The sequence below is a fragment of the Trichechus manatus genome, unplaced genomic scaffold (assembly GCF_000243295.1).
Source record: "Trichechus manatus latirostris isolate Lorelei unplaced genomic scaffold, TriManLat1.0 scaffold00182, whole genome shotgun sequence".
Classification (NCBI taxonomy): Eukaryota; Metazoa; Chordata; class Mammalia; order Sirenia; family Trichechidae; genus Trichechus; species Trichechus manatus.
Genome location: NW_004444118.1, coordinates 3,834,321 through 3,853,841, shown reverse-complemented (window position 1 = coordinate 3,853,841; position 19,521 = coordinate 3,834,321). Strand labels below are relative to the sequence as shown.

At 38.6% G+C, this 19,521-nt stretch overlaps 1 protein-coding gene across 4 annotated transcripts in view; it reads right to left on the bottom strand.

Annotated features, from left to right (window-relative positions):
- The window catches only part of LOC111822611 (C-type lectin domain family 4 member C-like), a 31,710-nt gene that overhangs the window by 7,384 nt on the left and 4,805 nt on the right, over positions 1-19,521 (bottom strand). For 2 of the 4 annotated variants that reach the window (XR_002825750.1, XR_002825749.1), the window contains one exon: positions 9,015-13,016. Coding sequence is in view for 2 of the 4 variants with exons in the window: in XM_023741541.1 (XP_023597309.1) it covers positions 12,084-12,161; positions 12,865-13,016 (230 nt within the window). In the remaining 2 variants the exon portion in view is untranslated. Of the gene's footprint in view, positions 1-9,014; positions 13,017-19,521 lie in introns of those variants that run through there. The other 2 variants (XM_023741541.1, XM_023741540.1) reach the window with 2 other exon arrangements.

Sequence of the window (19,521 nt, the reverse complement as noted above, 5' to 3'; positions counted from 1 at the left end):
GCTTTTCCATCACCTCTTTCCACAAATTTAGTCGATTTGATTCCTGTGTATTCCATCTGGCAAGGTCCACGTGTATAGTTACCATTTATTCTGGTGAAAAAAGGTATTTGCAGTGAAGAAGTCATTGATCTTGCAAAACTCAATCATACAATCTCCAGCATCGTTTCTGTCACCAAGGTCATATTTTCCAACTACCGATCCTTCTTGTTTTCAACTTTCACATTCCAATCACCAGTAATTATCAATGCATCCTGATTGCATGTTTGATCAATTTCAGACTGCAGAAGCTGGTAACAATCTTCAGTTTCTTCATTTTTGGCCTTAGTGGTTGGTGCGTAAATTTGAATAACAGTTGTAGTAACCGGTCTTTATTGTAGGTGTATGGATATTATCCTATCACTGACAGCATTGTATTTCAGGATAGATCTTGAAATGTTCTTTTTGACCATGAACGTAATGTCATTCCTCTTCACATTGTCATTCCTGGCATAGTAAACCATATGATTGTCCGATTCAAAATGGGCAATACCAGCCCATTTCAGTTCATTAATACCTAGGATATCGATGTTTATGTGTTCCATTTCATTTTTGATGATTTCCAATTTTCCTAGATTCATACTTCATACATTCCGTGTTCTGATTATTAATGGATATTTACAGCTGTTTCTTCTCATTTTGAGTCTTGCCACATCAGCAAATGAAGGTCCTGAAAGCTTGACTCCATCCATGTCATGAAGGTCAACCCTACTTTGAGGAGGCAGCTCTTCCTCAGTTGTCTTTCCAAGTGCCTGCAAACCTGGGAGGCTCATCTTCTGGTACTATATCAGACAATGCTCTGCTGCTATTCATAAGGTTTTCACTAGCTAATTCTTTTCAGAAGTAGACTGCCGGGTCCTTCTTCCTAGTCTGTCTTAGTCTGGAAGCTCAGCTGAAACCTGTCTGCCATGGGTGATCCTGCTGGTATCTGAATACTGGTGGCATAGCTTCCAGCATCGCAGCAACACACAAACCCCTACAGTACCACAAACTGACAGACATGTGAGGGAAGTGTGTGTATAGGTCTGTGTATATGTGTAATTCTTCAGGAATTCAGGAAGTTTCATATTCCTAATGGTTTTCTTTATAATATAAACCTTATTTAATACCTTTAGTACTATTTCTTTAGTACTCATTTTCCTACTGTGAACAATGATTGTTTCTTCCCCTCTCCCCATACCCTTCAGTCTCCTCTACCTCTTAATATGAGTCAATTAAATTAAGGTGATGTTCAGCTTTGTATTGATAATCTAAATAATTAATGTTTGAGTGTATTTGTCAGGTTGAGACTATCTTTTAAGTCCGTGGTACATATGAAACAGTTAACTTATTCTAGCTCCTATCATCTTTTCCCTTTTCTCCCTCCATTTTTTATTTATCATTTCTACACTGTAAGATTATTTAACATTTACAATCTGTTCTGTTTCTCCTATCTGCCCTTTTTTTTTTTGAATAGTAAATTAGAGTGTTTCATGCTGTAGTCAGCCTGTTCTCCAAGTTTTTGTTGTTAGTTGCCATTGAGTAAGATTCCAACTCATGGAAACTTTATGTATAACCAAATGAAACATCACTTGGTCCTGTGCTAGCCTCACAACTGTTGGTATGTTTCAGTCGGTTGTTGAAGTTATTGTATCAATCCATCTCAAGGAGGGTTTCTCTCATTTTTGCTGACCATCTACTTTTCCAAACAAAATGTCTGTTCTAACAAATGGTCTTTCCTTATGATGCGTCCAAAACAAGCAAGATGAAGTCTTTCTTTGTTTCTAAGATCTGCCCTTTTTTTTAAAGTCTTTTCTTCCCCCTGTGGTTAAATACATTTAATGTTCATTGTCTTTTCTTTTGCTGCAGTTTCCCCAGTTTCTTCCCTGCGGGCTGAAGTTTATTCTCTAGGGATTTCTTCATGATTGGTTCCCACTTGCCTTGAGTTCCTGCACTTCCAAAACTGTTCCCTTCATTCTTGAATGATTGCTTGTCAAACACTCCCTTTCCTCAAGGATATTGTGTTGCTCTAATGTTTTATAATGTCGAATCTTAATGAGATCTGAGGCCAGCCTACTTTTTCTCCTCTCTCCTTAGTGCCTATATTGGAGCCCTGGTGGTGCAGTCATTAAGAGCAAAAGGTTGGCAGCTCAAATCCACCAGCTACTCCTTAGAAACCTTGTGGGGGCAGTTCTACTCTGTCCTATAGGGTCGCTATGAGTTGGAATCAACTCAATGGTACTGGGTTTGGTTTGTTTGTTTGTATTGTCTAAGTGTCTATATTTTTTGCCTGACTGCTCAAAGTTTTCTTTATTTTTGAAGACCATTAATATTGTTATGATAGCTCTGTTTTGACCATTCTGGGTCATTTCCTTTGGGAACATGTTGTAGTGTTTCAATTTCTTTTAGTAATTTTTCTTGAATTAAATCTTCAGAATTGTTCTGTTCCATTATTTTGCTTAATTTGAGGAGTCCAATTATGTGTATTTTGGTTTGCCTTTGCTTGTCTTCTCTATATTTCATAGTAGCTTCTTGGGCCTCCCACATTTTTTCAGCTTTACTGTTTTGCAGGCTCACATTTAATTTCCTCCTTTGCTTTTTGGAGTCTCTTCACTTGGTTCATGCATTTCTGATTTCTTAATAGATATGGGTCCTAGATGTTCCAAAGTTTTGTCATAATTTTGTTCTGTTCTTTGATGACACATTTCTACTGAGTATTATTTATCCTTTCCATATTAAAAAAAACAAACAAATTTGGTATTTGTTTTATAGGGCAGTATTCAGTAATGGTCAAGAACATAGGCCGCAAAGAGAGTTTGCTTGGCTTCTACCCTGGCCTCTGCTGCTTACTAGTTGTGTGACACTGGGCAAATCACTTAAGCTGAGTGCCTCAGTTTTCTCATCTGTAAAAAGTCGATAATAATAGTACCTGTCTTTTCAGTTGGGTGTCTCTCACTTTTCTTCAGTTAAGTTCAGACAATAAATCTGCTGGAATATGTTAGGTGCAGTCCACTGGTTGAGTGGGTTGGTGGGGTAGAGGTGAAGGGAGCATCTTTTTTTTTTAATTGCACTTCAAGTGAAGGTTTACAGAAGAAATAGTTTCTCATTAAACAGTAGTACACATATTGTTTTATGACATTGGTTAACAACCCCACGACATGTCAACCCTCTCCCTTCTCGACCTTTTTTTTTTTTTGGTGAAAATATACATAGCCAAAGATACACCATTTCAAAAATTTCTACATGCACAGTTCAGTGACATCAACTACGCTCTTCCGATTGTGCTGCTATTCTCACTTTAGATGAAGGTTTACAGAACAAAATAGTTTCTCATTAAACAGTTAGTACACATGTTGCCATATGAATGGTTAACCTCACAACACATCAACACTATCCTTACTCAACCTTGGGTTCCCTATCACCAGCTTTCCTGTCCCCTTCTGCCTTCTATCCCTTGTCCCTGGACTGCTGTGCCTCATTAGTCCTGTTTAGTTTTATGGGGCTGTCCAATCTCCGGCTGAACAGTGAAGCTCGGAAGTGGCTTCACCACTGAGCTAAAAGGCTGTCTGGGGGCCATACTTTCGGGGTTTCTCCAGTCTCCTTTAGGCCAGTAAATCTGGTCTTTTTTTTGTGTGTTAGAATTTTGTTCTACATCCTTCTCCAGCTCTGTCCAGAGCCCTGTGTTGTGATCCTGGTCAGAGCAGTCGTTGGTGGTAGCCGGGCACCATCTAGCTGTACTGGACTCAGTCTGGTGGAGGCCTTGGTAGCTGTGGTCCATTAGTCCTTTGGACTAATCTTTTGCTTGTATCCTGTTCTCTTCATTCTCCCTTGCTCGAAGGGAGCAGCTTGGTGAAGTCTAGCTGTTTTTGTTATTGATCTTTCTGTTCTCATCCTCCACCTTGCACTCCTGGGCTAAGATGGACATACTTTATCATGTTAAAGAAATTTTTATCAATTCCTATTTATAGAATATTATAAAGAGATTATATTCCTTTGCCTATTTATATTTTCAACCTGTGGTTTTTAGTACCTCAAATTCTAGCAGTTATCTGGAATTCTTTAACCAAAATGATGTATTTTGTGTCGGTTATTCCCCTCCCCCCAGGCCGTTTTTAGTCTTCTCTGGGTTAGCATGTCAGTTAACAGTTATCTAACTGCTTTCCAGCTTCCAGAACTTGGTTAATATTTCTCATCTGCTGATTTCTCTCTAGTTATCTTTATCCTTGTAAGTTTATGATTTTATTTCTTCTATCATTCTGGAGAGGTTTTAGGAAGGCCCAGAAATAAATGTATGTCTTCTATCTTCCGGATTTAAAAAGTAGCAGTCTCAGTAATTTTGAATATATAGGTGAGGGCTGCCTGTGTTCTGGCCATGATAATACATAGCCTGGATCTCTGGAACAAGCCTCCCCAGCTGCCTCCATTCTAGCCTTAGGCCTCTTTTTAGATCTGCTTTAAACAACCTCTCACTGGTCCAATTAGCCCTCAGGGTAGACACTGAAATCCTAAATAGAAGTCTCTCCTGTTTCATGCTACATTTCCCATGGATTCATTCTTTCATCTCTAGGACTTTGAACATGCTGTTCCTTTTCCTAAATTGCTTACCTTTCCCTCCTTTCCCCTCCCTGACCCCACAAGCCTGTGCTGTGTGTCTCTGCCACACAGTCTCATGGGATCCAGTACTTTCCCAGTTGTGTCACTTGCCACACAGTATTGTGGCTGTGTTTCTTATTAGGGAAGTAGAGGTGCTGTATCTGTCAGGCCCATTCTGTTTAGTGAATGGTGATGTTAGACATTCTATTACTCATTTGGCCATACTTCATTTGTCTGTCTCTAAATAGGTAACTAGGATTTAAAAACCACCTCCTTCTGTGGAAGCTTAAATTGTTAGAATGCAAAAGATTTTTCTTGTAGGTATGTTTATTCTTTTTAAAACTTTTGTTTTTACTTGACTTATGCTGTAAGAGAAATCACTAGTTTTTCAAAACTTTTTTTTTTTATTATAAAGACAGTACATGTTCATGTAAAAATAAGGAACTAAACTAACAATGGAAGAGTGTAAACTTCTCTTCCCCTTGCCAGTTCTATTTCTCAGAAGTTAAAACTTGTAACAGTTAATGTTTTAACTCACTACAGGGATCATGTTATTCACAGTGACCTGCACCAGCATATATACAACATATTTAATCTGCCATCATTTTATGCCTACATTCACACATTTGTAGTTGCTAGGAAGCCATACTGCCTGCCAGCCCAAATTTTACTGAATAGTTCATGTGAAGCATAAAGAGCCCCAGCCCTGGAGCTGCTTTTTCTAATTAAACTTTTCCCAGTGTAATGGACAGATCTGAGTTACTTTAAGCTTTTGGAGATCTTTGGCCACAACAGCAAGATAGAAATTCATACTCCTTGGGAGAAGTCAGAGGTGATAACTTTACTTATCTGTTATGGATTGAGTTGTGTCCCTCAAAAGTCCTAACCCCCAGTACCTGTGAATGTGACTTTGTTTGGAAATAGGGCCTTTGAAAATGCGGTCGGTTAACATGAGATCATACTGGAGTAGGGTGGGTCCTAATCCAATTTGAATGGTCTCCTTATAAAAGAGGAAAAGAGATGGCCACGTGACCATGGAGGAAAAATTGGGCTGATGCAGCTGTAAGCCAAGAAACACCAACAATCACTGGCTGGCATCAGAAGCCAGGAGAGGCATGAAACAGATTCTCAGAGCTTGCAGAAGGAACCAACTCTACTGACACCTTGATTTTGTACTTCTAGCCTCCGAAACAGTGAAAATAAATTTCTGATGTTTTAAGCCACCCAGTTTGTGGTACTTTATTACAGCAGCCCTGGGAAACTAATATATCATCCTTGAAACTTTTAGACTTTTTTTTTTAATCTCCATAAGCACTTGCTTGCCTCTTACATTTAGGGGCCAGTGAGAGCTTTCTACTCTATGAAGTTAGACACTTGCATCACAGTCCCTTCCTTTACAAATTGTCGTCTAATGTTTACAGTGCTTGGTTTCTTTTTTTTTCTCCTACTAATATTCATTTGAAAAATCTCAAACTTATGTAACAATCGAAAGAGAATACAACAAACATCCATATATCCTTCACCTAGCTTCACCAATTGTCAACATTTGGCTGCATTTGCTTTCTCTTTTAAAGATACAGACATCATGTAATTTACCCCTAAATACCTTAGTATGTATCTTCCAAAAGGACATTCTCCTTTATAAACACTATAGCATAATTCCTAATGAATTAAACATTTATATAATAATGTAGAAAAACCCTGATGGCTTAGTGGTTAAGTGCTACAGCTACTAACCAAAAGTTCAGAGGTTCAAATCCACCAGGTGCTCCTTGGAAACTCTATGGGGCAGTTCTACTCTGTCCTGTAGGGTCGCTATGAGTCGGAACTGACTCGATAGCAATGGGTTTTTAATAATGTAATCTAATACACAGTAATCTCCTTTACAGCTTTTTTTTTTTTTTAAATCCAACATCTAAGAATCAGTATTTAATGTTCCTTTAAACTAGAACAGTCTTTCTGCATTTATTGATTGACTGTTTTTCACGACATTGACAGTTATGGAATCTAGGCCATAGGACTCCTTGATGTTTCCTGTCACTGTGTTCCACTTAGGACAGTGGGTAAGAGCAAGTGCTCTAGAGTCAGATTGCTTAGATTCTAACCTGGGCTCTGCAGTTTAATTGTTAATCCTACACAAGTTATTTCTTTTCTCTAATCTTCCTTTTCCTCATGAATGTTCCACCATCTGGATTAGTTGGATTACATTCCTCAAGATTACTTTTAGGTTAAACCTAGGCAAGAACACCACACAAATCATGTCTGTAATCCTATTGCATTGCATCAGGAAACATTTGAAGCTAGTATGTCCCATTACTGATGGTAATACATTTGCTCACAGGATTAAGGTCACACCTACTTTGTATTAGTGGCCTGTGAGGTGAGACTTTAAGACCACATGAATATTGTTTCCCAACAACCTTTCATTCAATTGATGACTTTTGCCTAAGTCAGTTACATTGTTTGTTGCAAAATGGTAATTTTCTTATTCTATTGTTGTTAGCTGCCCGTCCAGTCGCCCGACTCATGGAGACCCCACGTGTTACAAAGTAGAACTGTGCTCCAAAGAGTTTTCTTGCTTGTAATCTGTATGGAAGCAATTTGTCAGGGTTTTCTTTTGTGGAGCTGCCAGGTGGGTTTGAACTCCCAACCGTTAGGTTAGCAGCAGATTGCAAACCCCTTGCGTCACTCAGGCTCCTTTTTTCTAAATCTGGAACTCCTATATTTTTCAGCTGGCTTTCTTCTGTAATGAGGAACACCTCCCCACCTCTTACCCTTTTAAGAAAAATATCACTACAGAATCTTTTATTAAATTTTTTAAATTAATATATAGATTCTTTTTTTTGTCATGTTTTATAAGCTATCACTATCATTATTCTTCCTGATGCTCAAAAAAACCCCAAATTTGGCTTTTATGTCCTTATGACATATTGCCATTAGTGTTTGAACACATCGTTGCTTTCTGGTGTAAGAAGTTATTTCAGGCTCACCTTATACTTACCCTGCCCTAGACCTAGAACCAGCCATTTCTCCAAGGATCCTTGGTCCTTTTTAGCGGGAAATGGTATATGGGCACAGGTTTTAAACTGTCTTTAGAAAAATATTTCGGTTCAATGACCTTGAGTTATCCCCATTATACCATATCTGCATTCCCAACACTACTATTGTAACCCTGAGGTTTTCCTTCTCATTGAGATTTTCAGCACAGCTGCTTTGGGACTATTGGGTGATGAAGAGTGTGGATGGCTTCAGAGGAAAGGGCAATAGACCTGATGGTGCCAAGGTATTCCTAGTGTTTGTGGAACAGTAGTCCCATTTCCGCATTAGTTACCTCAGAACATGGCCTCTGTGGACACCAGTACTTCAGTTCCTGGTTTGGGGCCTCATGGGCATGATACAATTAATAATCCTCAGTGTGTGTGAATTTTGTCAGTTTTTGAAACCTCTTTACCAACCTCTTTAGGAACAGGCAGGGAGGCAGATCACTGGTGTCCCTCTCAGTTTTGGCCCTCCATTTCTTTCCCTCATCTCCACATGCCTACTATTTGCCTGCACTCTTGGGTTCAACATTATTTAACTGCAGTTAGGGGCTCCCTGCGAGAAATGTCTCCACTGCTTTCTGCTTCTTATTTTATCCCTGTGTTTCAATGAAACAGTGGTTAAGATAAGAGTTTTGGAGTCATTCTGTCTGGACTCCAACCTGGGCTCCACAGTTTACTCATTGTGTGACTTTAGACAAGTTTCTTAACTGTGTCTTCCTTTCTTCATCTATAAAAAGGGGACAATCATGTCCACTTTGATATATAGAGTCTCCAGGCTACCAAAGTCTGACTTACATACAACCCATAGTTACAAACCAACCCCATAAAGCCTATTATATTAAAAATTCAAGGTACGTACAATGGTTCGTAATAACAAACGGGTGCTACTTTGTGATGCACATTAAAACATTATTATTACTGTACTATTATGTTAAAGATAGAAGAGTTTCTTTAAAGGTTTTTATGCATAGAAAGACACACTATATACTATATACTAAGACAAACATTTGACTAACTGGCATTAGATACGAACCTTACCTAACTTCTGACTTATGTACAAACTTGGCTTACAGAAAGATTTAGGAACATAATTTGTTTGTAATCTGGGGATTGCCTGTACATTCAGATCCCATGGGGGATCTTGTTAAAATGCAATTCAGTAGGTCTGGTGTAGAGTCCCTGGATGGTATAAATACTTATACAGGCTGAGTCCCTGGATGGTATAAATAGTTATACAGGCTCAGCTGTTAACCAAAACTTTGGAGGTTCTAGTTCACCCAGACACACCTCAAAAGAAAGACCTGGTGACCTACTTCTTAAAAATCAGCCATTGAAAACTCTGTGGAGCACAGTTCTACTCTGACACTCTAGTTTTTCAGAGTAGATCACCAGGCCTTTCTTGTTTTAGCCTGGAAGTTCTGCTGGAACCTGTTCAGCATCAGCAACATGCAAGCTTTCACTTGCAGGAATCAAACCAAGGTCTTCCACATGGAAGGTAAGAATTCTACCCTCAAATATGCCCACATTCTAATCCCCAGAATCTGTGAATGTTACTTTATACAGCAAAAGGGACTTTACAGATGTGCTTAAATTCAGCATTTTGAGATGGTAAGATTATCCTGGATTATCCAAGGTGGGTCCAATGTAATTACAATGGTCCTTTTGAGAGAGTTACAGAAAGAGTCATAGTTAGAAGAGATGTGATGACAGAAGCAGAGATTGGAATGATATACTTTGAAGATGGAGGAAAAGGCCACAGCAAAAAAAATACAGGTGGCTGCTAGAAGCTAAAAAAAGACAAGAAAATGGATTCTTCCCTAGAGCCTCTGGAAGGAACCAGCCCTGCTGACACCTTGAATTTAGCCTAGTGAAACTGATTTCTTTTGTCCTCCCTAACTGTAAGAAAGTAAATTTGTGTTGTTTTAAGCCACTTTTTCTTCTTTCTTTTAAGTTTTACATTTGTGGTAATTTGTTACAGCGGCAACAGGAAACAAATACAGTTACCAAATGTAGTCCCTTCACATCTGTTGGGAAGGTGTCTACCCCATAGGTCTGAGCTCATGCATAAATTGATATTCCATAGGAGAGACTTTTTTCTTTTTCTTTTTTTAATTTGGTACCCCTTCTACTGAAGATGTAGAACAGAGAGTGTCAATTTAGAAGAACTTGAAAACATAACAGATGCTAGGTATGAGATCTTTTTTAAAAGCTCCCTAGGATTGTGAACATCATGTGCAAGCAAGGTTTAAAACTTCTCATGTAGATGGACAAGTGAGAGGAATTGTGTATCCGTTGTTCCCTGAGCCTTAAACCTGTGAATTCTGCATACAGTGGTTGAGCTCAAACTGCTAAAATAACCTATCCTAATAAATGTATAGTCAGGAAATGCATGGCTGAAGAAATGAAATGACTCAATTGCCTCAAGATGATCAGGGCATAATCTCAGGTCACACTGGGAAAATCTATTACAAGTAAAACCATGGATGGAACAATTTTTATCATAATCAGTGTTAATCACCAGGCTACAGCAATGAATTATAAGCTGCATTATAAATACATATTTTTTATTGTAGTAGAAGTTCTGTAGGAACTTTAGTAAAAAGAGGAATAAAATCGAACCAGAGGCCATTCTGAGTGACAATCCACACACAGAAATGCATAGTTTCCATACACAGAAATGCATAGTTTCTATAAAGCAAAGAAATATCTGCCAGCCTAAGACTGAACATAAATAATTTACTAGGCTAAAGCTAGAACCTTTCCTTCTATAGATGTGTCCTGTATTCTTGCTGCTACATAGTATGCTTTCAGCTAAGAGAAATGAATCTATCTAAGAGAGATGGAAAACTATTTTGGGCAGGCCATAAAGAGAAAAATCCAGACATGGGAGGAGCCACATCAAATACTGATGTCAGTACCTAACCCATTAGCAGTCAGACAGAAATTAGGAGAGAAGTCTCATGCTCCCTCCATGTGTCTGCAAAAGGACTCTCCAGTAAAATCTCTGGCTCATAGAAAATTCTCAATCAATGTTCACTTCGTGAATAAATAACTGTATGAACTGATTCCACCATAAATGGAAGAGATGGCAGCTTACTGAAAAATTCTATGGACGTCCCTTACACAACACTTCCATAAAAATGAAAAGAGTAAGTTAATCCTTTCATGGTGAATGCCAATCCAACCACATATTCATGGAGAATGTTCCACTCATAAGTAGATCTTCATCATCTCACAGATTGACTTTTGAATTCCATCACAAGGGATGTCAGTCCAGCCCCAGTTTCCATTAAGAAAAATTATGAAAACACGAAGCTCATTATAATCATTGGGTTCGCTAGGATGCCAGAATTTGAAAAAGAGAAAAAGGATGAGGCTATTTCTTCAAATGTACTTTGAAAAGAGAGACTGAAGGAGCTGGGTTGAACAGTGTGGTGTCCAGGTCAGATACGTCCAATCATTCCTTCCCCCACTTCTCATGCTGCCTCCTTTTGTAAAACCCTCAAGTTTAAGCAGCTTCTCCTCCATCTGTGTCACTGACATTTCCCTTGAAAATTGCACCCACATCACCCAGTATTCTGCCACTTTAAGCAACTCAGGCCGCATTAAACATCCTCCCATCAGGAATCCCAGAGGCTCCCGTCTGCTTGTACATCCTTCTGTCCTGTTCCAGTGGGGCTGCCAATCCCATTAAAAAACAAAAACAAAAAACCAAACCCCTTGCCCTCTAGTTGATTCCGACTTATAGTGACCCTGTAGGACAGAGTAGAACTGCCCCATAGAGTTTCTAAGGAGTGGCTGCGGGATTCAAACTGACAACCTTTTGGTTAGCAGCCAAGGTCTTAACCACTACACAACCAGGGCTCCACCAATCCCATAGGGCTTCCTTCAGTGATGAAAAGATTTCCCTCTGGTCCCAAGTATCAATACAGTTTGTTCTTTACACACTGCTATTGAAGTCTGGAGAACTAGTCAAGATCTCTGCATCTGCTACTTCATCTTTGCTGAGCTTCCAGTTTCCTACCTAAAAAATGGGGATTGAGTACTATCCACAAGTATGACACACAATTGGTATGAGGATCAAAAGTGGTAATGTATTCTAAAGTACTTTAAAGTTCTCTAAAAACTACATAAATAAGAATTATAATATCATCAAAATTCAGTATTTTTGCTTTAGGACAAATATTAAATCTTATTAATTATGATCTTATACGACATGAATTTTTTCTTGTATTTAGCGATATAAATGTGGTTAAAAGTACAGACTTCAGTGTCCAATACAACTTTTTTTTTTTTTAAGTATTACTTTGTTATTGTTTGTTGTTTAGTAGCTGAGAGCTGGAATGGCACAGTATGGTGCAGGATTCAGGATTCTTTTATTGAATGCTATACTCACGTGACACTTTTGTTGTATGGTGACTGCTCTACCCATTGTCACTGGTGAGTTCCTTCTGAGTCTGACAGCCCCACATAGTAAGCAACTTTCCTGTCCAGCTTCTGAGTTATTAATAGCTGAGAGAAGAAAAGAAAGGACTCACAGACTGTAGAGTACTTAGGTTGTATGGTCTTAGAGAGAAAAGAAGAAAAGAATAGAAACCAGGGAAAGCCACATGGCCCCTGACCATGATCACAGGACTTCTGTGGCTGAGCAGGGCAGGACCAAATACATCACTTATGAACCCATGGAATAGAGTTCTAACCATGATCAGACTGAACTCTAATCTCATACTCACTTTCCTTCTCTAAGAAATGATATTCTTCAAAGTTGTTCATGAGACAACGTTCACAGATTTAATCATTTTTCTTACATAACTTCAGAAATGCTTTAACTTCATTTCTGAATGTTGATTGTGATTCTCAAGATTCAACTTTATTTCTCTATTCTACTTAATACCCCTTCTTTGTTAAGTAGTGACTGATATATAAGAAATTTACATGTTGAAAGAACAAACTGATATATCAGACTGAAATTTTCTCTTCCTTCCACTCAACACTCACATGTTACATTGTAAATGGCACAATTTCTTTGAGTGGAGGAGGTTTTATTACAGCAGCAAGAAGATATAGAATGTACAGGCTTAGGAACCTCTCCTATTCACTTTCCTAAAAGCCTTCTGCAGCAGCACCAACATCCCAGAACAATAAAACCCCCTCTCAGCCAACAGATGAACAAACCCCAGGCAGGGCTCCTGCTTCATGGTCCGTTAGAAGGTACCTGCTCCTCCTCAGCGTTGATCACCAGCAGATGAGCTCCCATCCCAGCACAGTTCTTCTCACTCTCAGTCCAATTATTCAATTCAGAAGAAATAAAGTAGCAGCTGGTATTAGACATGACCCAATTCTCTGGGCAGCAGCTCCATCCTTTCCCTGTATTGAGAAGAAGGACATAATATTCCCTTTAGGAATTTTTAAAATATAAATAATAAGTAAATTTTTGTTTGTTTTTGTTTTAAAAGCTACATTACAAGTAAGGATTGGATATGGTTGGAAAATTAACTCTGCTGTTACTTCCAGTAGCAGTACAATGACAGGGAACTGCCAGAATTTCAAGCTGGATTCAGAAGAGAACACGGAATGAGGGATATCATTGCTGATGTCAGATGGATCCTGGCTGAAAGCAGAGACTACCAGAACGATGTTTACCTGTGTTTTATTGACTACGCAAAAGCATTCAACTGAATGGATCACAACAAATTATGGATAACATTGCGAAGAATGGGAATTCCAGAACACTAAATTGTGCTCATGAGGAACCTGCACATAGACCAAGAGGCAGTCTTTGAACAGAACAAGGTGATATGTGTGGTTCAAAGTCAGAAAAGGTGTGCATCAGGGTTGTATCCTTTCTCCATACTTATTCAATCTGTATGCTAAGTAAATAATCCAAGAAGCTGGACTATATAAAGAAGAATGGGGCATCAGGATTGGAGGAAGACTCATTAACAAGCTGAGACATGCAGATGACATAACCTTGCTTGCTGAAAGTGAAGAGGACTTGAAGTACTTATTGATGAAGATCAAAGACCACAGCCTTCAGTGTAGATTACACCTCAACATAAAGAAAACAAAAATGCTCACAACTGGACCAATAAGCAACATCATGATAAACGGAGAAAAGACTGAAGTTGTCAAGGAATTCGTTTTACTTGGATCCACAATCAACACTCTTGGAAGCAGCAGTCAAGAAATCATTGCATTGGGCAAATCGGCTGCAAAAGACCTTTTTAAAGCAAAGATGTCACTTTGAGGACTAAGGTGCGCCTGACCGAAGCCTTGGTGTTTTCAATCACTTCATATGCATGTGAAAGCTGGACGGTGAATAAGAAAGACTGAAGAAGAATTGATGACTTTGAATTATGGTGTTGGTGAAGAATATTGAATATACCATCGACTGCCAGAAGAACGAACAAATGTGTCTTGGAAGAAGTACAGCCAGAATGCTCCTTAGAAGCCAGGATGGTGAGACTTTGTCTCACATACTTTATACATGTTATCAGGAGGGATCAGTCCCTGGAGAAGGACTTAATGCTTGGTAAAGTAGAGGGTCAGCGAAAAAGAGGAAGACCTTCAATGAGATGGATTGACAGTGACTGGAACAATGGGCTCAAGCATAGAAACATTCTAAGGACGGCGCAGGAGCCGGCAATGTTTAGTTGTTATACATAGCATAGCTATGAGTCAGAACTGACTCAAGGGCACCTAACAACATAACAAACTAACAACAATTTCTATGCCTATCTTCAGAGATGCCTCTGGGTGGACTTGAACCCCTAAGCTTTCAGGTAGCTGCCGCGCATGTTAACTGTTTGCACCACCCAAGAACCAATCAGTGAAACTAAGAAGTTACATAATATTTAGACAGATTTGAGCTAGGCATATAGGGATGACATGAAACACTTAAAGCTTTATTAGGTGAGTTTACAAGGTGAGTGTGTTTGTCATAGGTAAATATACAGCCATTACCATCCCCTAACAAACACGACTGAGCAGGAAGTAGAGGGGAAAAATCTAAGGGAAATTACAAGACGGAGGTGGCATCATTAGCCAAAAGGAAACCAGCTAGGAGAACAGTAAGTCATCTGCAGGTCCATAAGAGATGTTGGGTGTATGGGAGAAATTCTAATGCGTGGGACTATCCAGCTCAGTAGGTAAAGGTGAATTTGAATGATGGATGGTTCTATTAGACCCAGAATTCATTGACTTTGTATCTTTTAGTAGTGAGGACCCACAAAGCAAAATCTAGAGGAGTATTTGTGGAAAAAAAAAACTTGTCCAGAAAATAAAGAAGAAAGAAAAAGCCTTTGAAACGAGCTCCAAATATCACAGAGGCATCAAAGGAACAATTTAAGAAGGAAATTAAAATCACAGTTGATGTTGCCTTGAAGGAGAAGTAGAATAGCAAAGAATAAGAAGGAATGCTGACATTAAAATAAAATGAGTATCTCGAGACATGGAAAATTCAAAAGTTGAGGAAAGACAATGTTTGCAGGAAGAGCACATAGTAGAAGACATGATATTCTTAACTGAGGCCTAAAGGATGGGCTTGAGGAATTTAAACAGCATATTTAGGTCTGGAATCTCCTGAGTATGAGTCAGCTGACACTATCAAGAGGCAGTAATAATTCCCACTGGGTGCAGAGCTAAAATTTTCTTAGGAACTTGATGTGGATGGAGACAGAAAAGAGCAGAGTTAGAGAAAATACAAGTTTATAAGCTGTGCGTGGAGAGCTGCATGCTTAAAATGTGGAGGAACCTGCTCAAAGGGCAACAAAAATGAAGAGATTTTAAAGGCGAGATGTGGACAACTGGAGTCCAGGTAAGCCCCACAACTGTGACTGCCATCCTGGCTAATTTCTAAACTTTGCAAGAAGGCAGGACTTTTTAAAATGTCACTGGTAGTGAAGAGACCTCATGCATGAGTAGTTTTCCCACGATACGTATTTAAGAGAGGACCACACTTGTCCTTTTGATACTCCCTCTGCCCTCTGGATCACCAGCACAGCCTGCCTGGCATTGTGATGAGACTGGAAATTCTGCTATGAATTTTACGTGGCCATAAAGATGTGCGTCTGGATTAAACTATGCCCTAGCTTCTAGGAACATAATTTGTTTGGGGTAACTGCTGTAATGTTGGGGTTTTGCTTGTATATATAAAAAGTTGAAGATAATTAGTTCAGGCTGTGATAATCTCACATGTTCTATAAATCCTCTGTGCCTTTTAGAAAGAGAGCTTGCTCTCAGTGGGATTAAGTTACCTCACATGTCCTGAATGAGCTACAACCTTGAGAGACAGTCTAGGTTGGAAATCTTCAAACCCCAAGATTTTCCCAAGAGTATGTAGTAGTGGTAGGTATGTATTGTTTTCTGCCACCATACAAATTCCACTTTGCTTTCCACAAAGTCCTTGGGTGGTACAAACATTTGGCTTCTAACCAAAAGGCTGGAGGTTGGAGTCCACCCAGAGGTGCCTCAGAAGAATGGCCCAATGATCTGCTTCTGAAAAATATCAGCCACTGAAAACCCTACAGAGCACAGTCCTACTTTGACACTCGTGGGGTCACCATGAATTGACCCCAACAGTTTACTCCACAGCAACTGTTTTCTTTTTTTTCCTTTCCATATTAAAACCAAAAATAAAAAATAAAAAAATAACCCACTGCTGTTGAGTTGATTCCGATTCACAAGGACCCTATAGGACAGAGTAGAACTGCCCCATATGGTTTCCAAGGAGCAGCTGGTGAACTCAAACTGCTGACCTTTTGGTTAGCAGCCATTGCTCTTAACCACGGCACCACCTGGGCTCCCTTTCCATATTAGCTCTTCTTTATTACGAAAGGAAGGCCTATACCTCATCCACTGAAAACTCCCTATGCCTCAGGGTGTAAAATACTCCATCGTGTCAAGGGGACTTTTTAAAATAATTATTTTTAGAGAAGCCACCTTTAATAATTAATCAAGTCACCAGAAATACACACTTTATATGTGCTGCCTTGTGTATTTCCCTTTAAGCATGAAGCAGGGCGTTAGAAATGGAGAAGTTTGCTCTTGTAGGATGTTCTGAAGTCAATTGTATAGCTGAATGTGGGTGGTGAAAGTAATGACAGTTTTAATTTAATGACCTCACTTCTTTTACACCCTCCTTATTGTCAAAGAATGTTTTGATCTAGACTCTAAGATCCAGAGGGAGAGTGTCATAAAAGCAAAGAGAGATTTGATGAGAAATGAGATGAGAAAATTTTTTCATGATCTAGTTGTAGGCGATCTTTTTCAGTTATTCTCAACGCTCATTGCTAGGATGTGTCAGTGGTTAGAAACAAAAATCACCTTAATGATACTGTAACTTTCACATGTACTGAGAAATTTCTAGGACTTCCAAATTTTTCAACTTGCACCGAATAAAGCATGCAGATACAAATATTACATAATTCATTTATAATTTAGCTTGCGTTTTTCAATAAATTAATTAAAGCCTATTTTATCAGTCATCATGAAATATTTATACTATATGCAATCTTCTTTTTAGTTACCTTTTCTAATGTTTATTTTCAACCTCCAATAGTAAAAAGAATAAAATTGTACCCTAGCTACTGAATCAATTAGCTTTTAGAAATATATAGCTTTCTTTTTCAAGAAAAGAGAAAAATCTAATTATGATATTTATCAAAATTAATGGAATAGTTTCTAAATTTTTATGTGTTGCCATTTACTTATTCCTTAAACACATGTTAATTCTATTTGCAAACCAGAGTTAATTATATTAATAAAAATTCCTATAATGATACAATGCCTTCTATCTTATTTCTTCCTTCATATAAAATATAATTTTAGCTACACATTATTTCGAATTAAGGAATGAGAACTTTTCTATAGGCTTATAAAAGTGGATAAAATATACATATTACAACTGCCATAATTTAAACTCAACTTCTCTAAAAGTGTCTTGAAAGATGCATTTAGAATATATTTCTGTTTTTTTAAAAAGTAGTTTCCAAAATGCATATTAATATGGTCAAGTGAATAGAAAAGTGAGAGTTTTTCTGACACAATAAGTCTGATTTGACTCACTGGTTTGACAATAAGGATTGGCTTTACTAACTAATTTATATTATACCATTGTTAAGGCAAGTGTGTAATAGGAACTAGAGTCTAGTAAGAATAAAGAACAAACCAATCTTTCCTTCCCATATTCTTGCCATAGACCCCAAAACAGTAAATTCCAAACTCTTGTGGTAGTTTTGAGGAAGATTTTGTTGCCTCTTCCTTCTCATGAGTTTCTCCCTATGAGTGGTTTGTGGTAAAGAATTTGGCATTTCCCAGAGACAGATCTGGTCTTTGTCCTTCTGAGAAGATTCTGGGAGGCTTCTGGCAGTTAACTTAATATCTTTCTTTAGGTTGGAAACTGAACACACCTTATCTAAGCGTGGGGCAGGCTACATCTGATCATCATAGGTTGAGGACTGTGGTCAGCCAGAAAGACCAACCATGTGATGGTTGGTAGCTTTGGGTCAGAATATCAGTTGACCTGGATTCTAAGGTCAACCATGTGGGTAATCCATCAATCAATCACGACTACGTAATAAACCAAAAATTAAAAAAAAAAATTTAAAAAGCCAGTAGATTCCAACTCATGGTGAACCCATGTGTTGCAGAGTAGAACTGCACTCCATAGATTTTTCAAGGCTGTGACTTTTCAAAAGCAGATCACCAGACTTTTCTTTGGAGGCCCCTCTGGGTGGGTTCGAGCCACCAAACTTTCAGTTAGTAGTTGAGTGCTTAACTGTTTACACCAACCAGGGACTCCTGCATATGTAATGGAGCCCCAATAAAAACTCTAAGCACGGAGGCTAGGGTGAACTCCTTGGTTGGCAAAACTCCCCATGTGTATCTTCACACATGGATACTGGGAGGTTAATAAGTTTACTCCATGAGAAAGGACAACGGAACATTAGCATTTGGAACACCCCTAGACTGCCTTGTGTGTTTCTTCCTTTGGCTAATTTTAATTTGAATCTATTCCCTGTAATAAACCACTACTGTGTGTATAATAACTTATAGTTAATTCTATGAGTCTTTATAGTGAATTATCAAAACTGAAGGTGGCTTTGTGAACTCCCTGTACTTGCAGTTGGTGTCAGAAGCGAGAACGGTCTTGTGGAAGACTGTATGCTCTCTAAACTTGATAGCTGGCTCTAAACTTTGCAGTTTGGCTACCTCCAGGTAAGCATAGACTGAGTTATTTCATTCTTGAAATAGTAAAAATCTGAATAACATTGTGCCATATTCCTCTTCTAGAGAGAAGTAAGGTCACTGAGGTACTGCTCAGGTGCAGATTGCCTCTGGTTGGTCTTCTGCATGAAGTTGTGGGCCGCTGTTGATCCTGGACATGGCTTACTCAACTCTTCTACGAGGTGACCAGGGCTAGACTTGGGAGCAATGTTTTTGCCTTACTGTAAGCCATATATCACAATTCAGTTTTACCATTAATAAAGGTAATCATTTTATTCTTATCTGAATCCTGTATGTATTTATTACTCAAGTAATTCAGGACTATATATGGAGAGGGATGTTATTTTCTGTTAAGCTTGATGATGAACTGGATGTGGGGATGATGAGTAAAGAACTGTTAAGAATGATTCTCCACCATAATCTACAAGAAAATCCAACACCTGTACAACAAAAAGGCAAATAATCCTATTGAAAAATGGGCAAAGGAAATGAACAGACACTTCACCAAAGAAGACATTAAATGGCAACAGACACATGAGGAAATGCTCATGATCACTAGCCATTAGAGAAATGCAAATTAAAACCACAATGAGATACCATCTCACCCCGGCATTACTGGCACGAATCAAAAACACTGGAAATAACA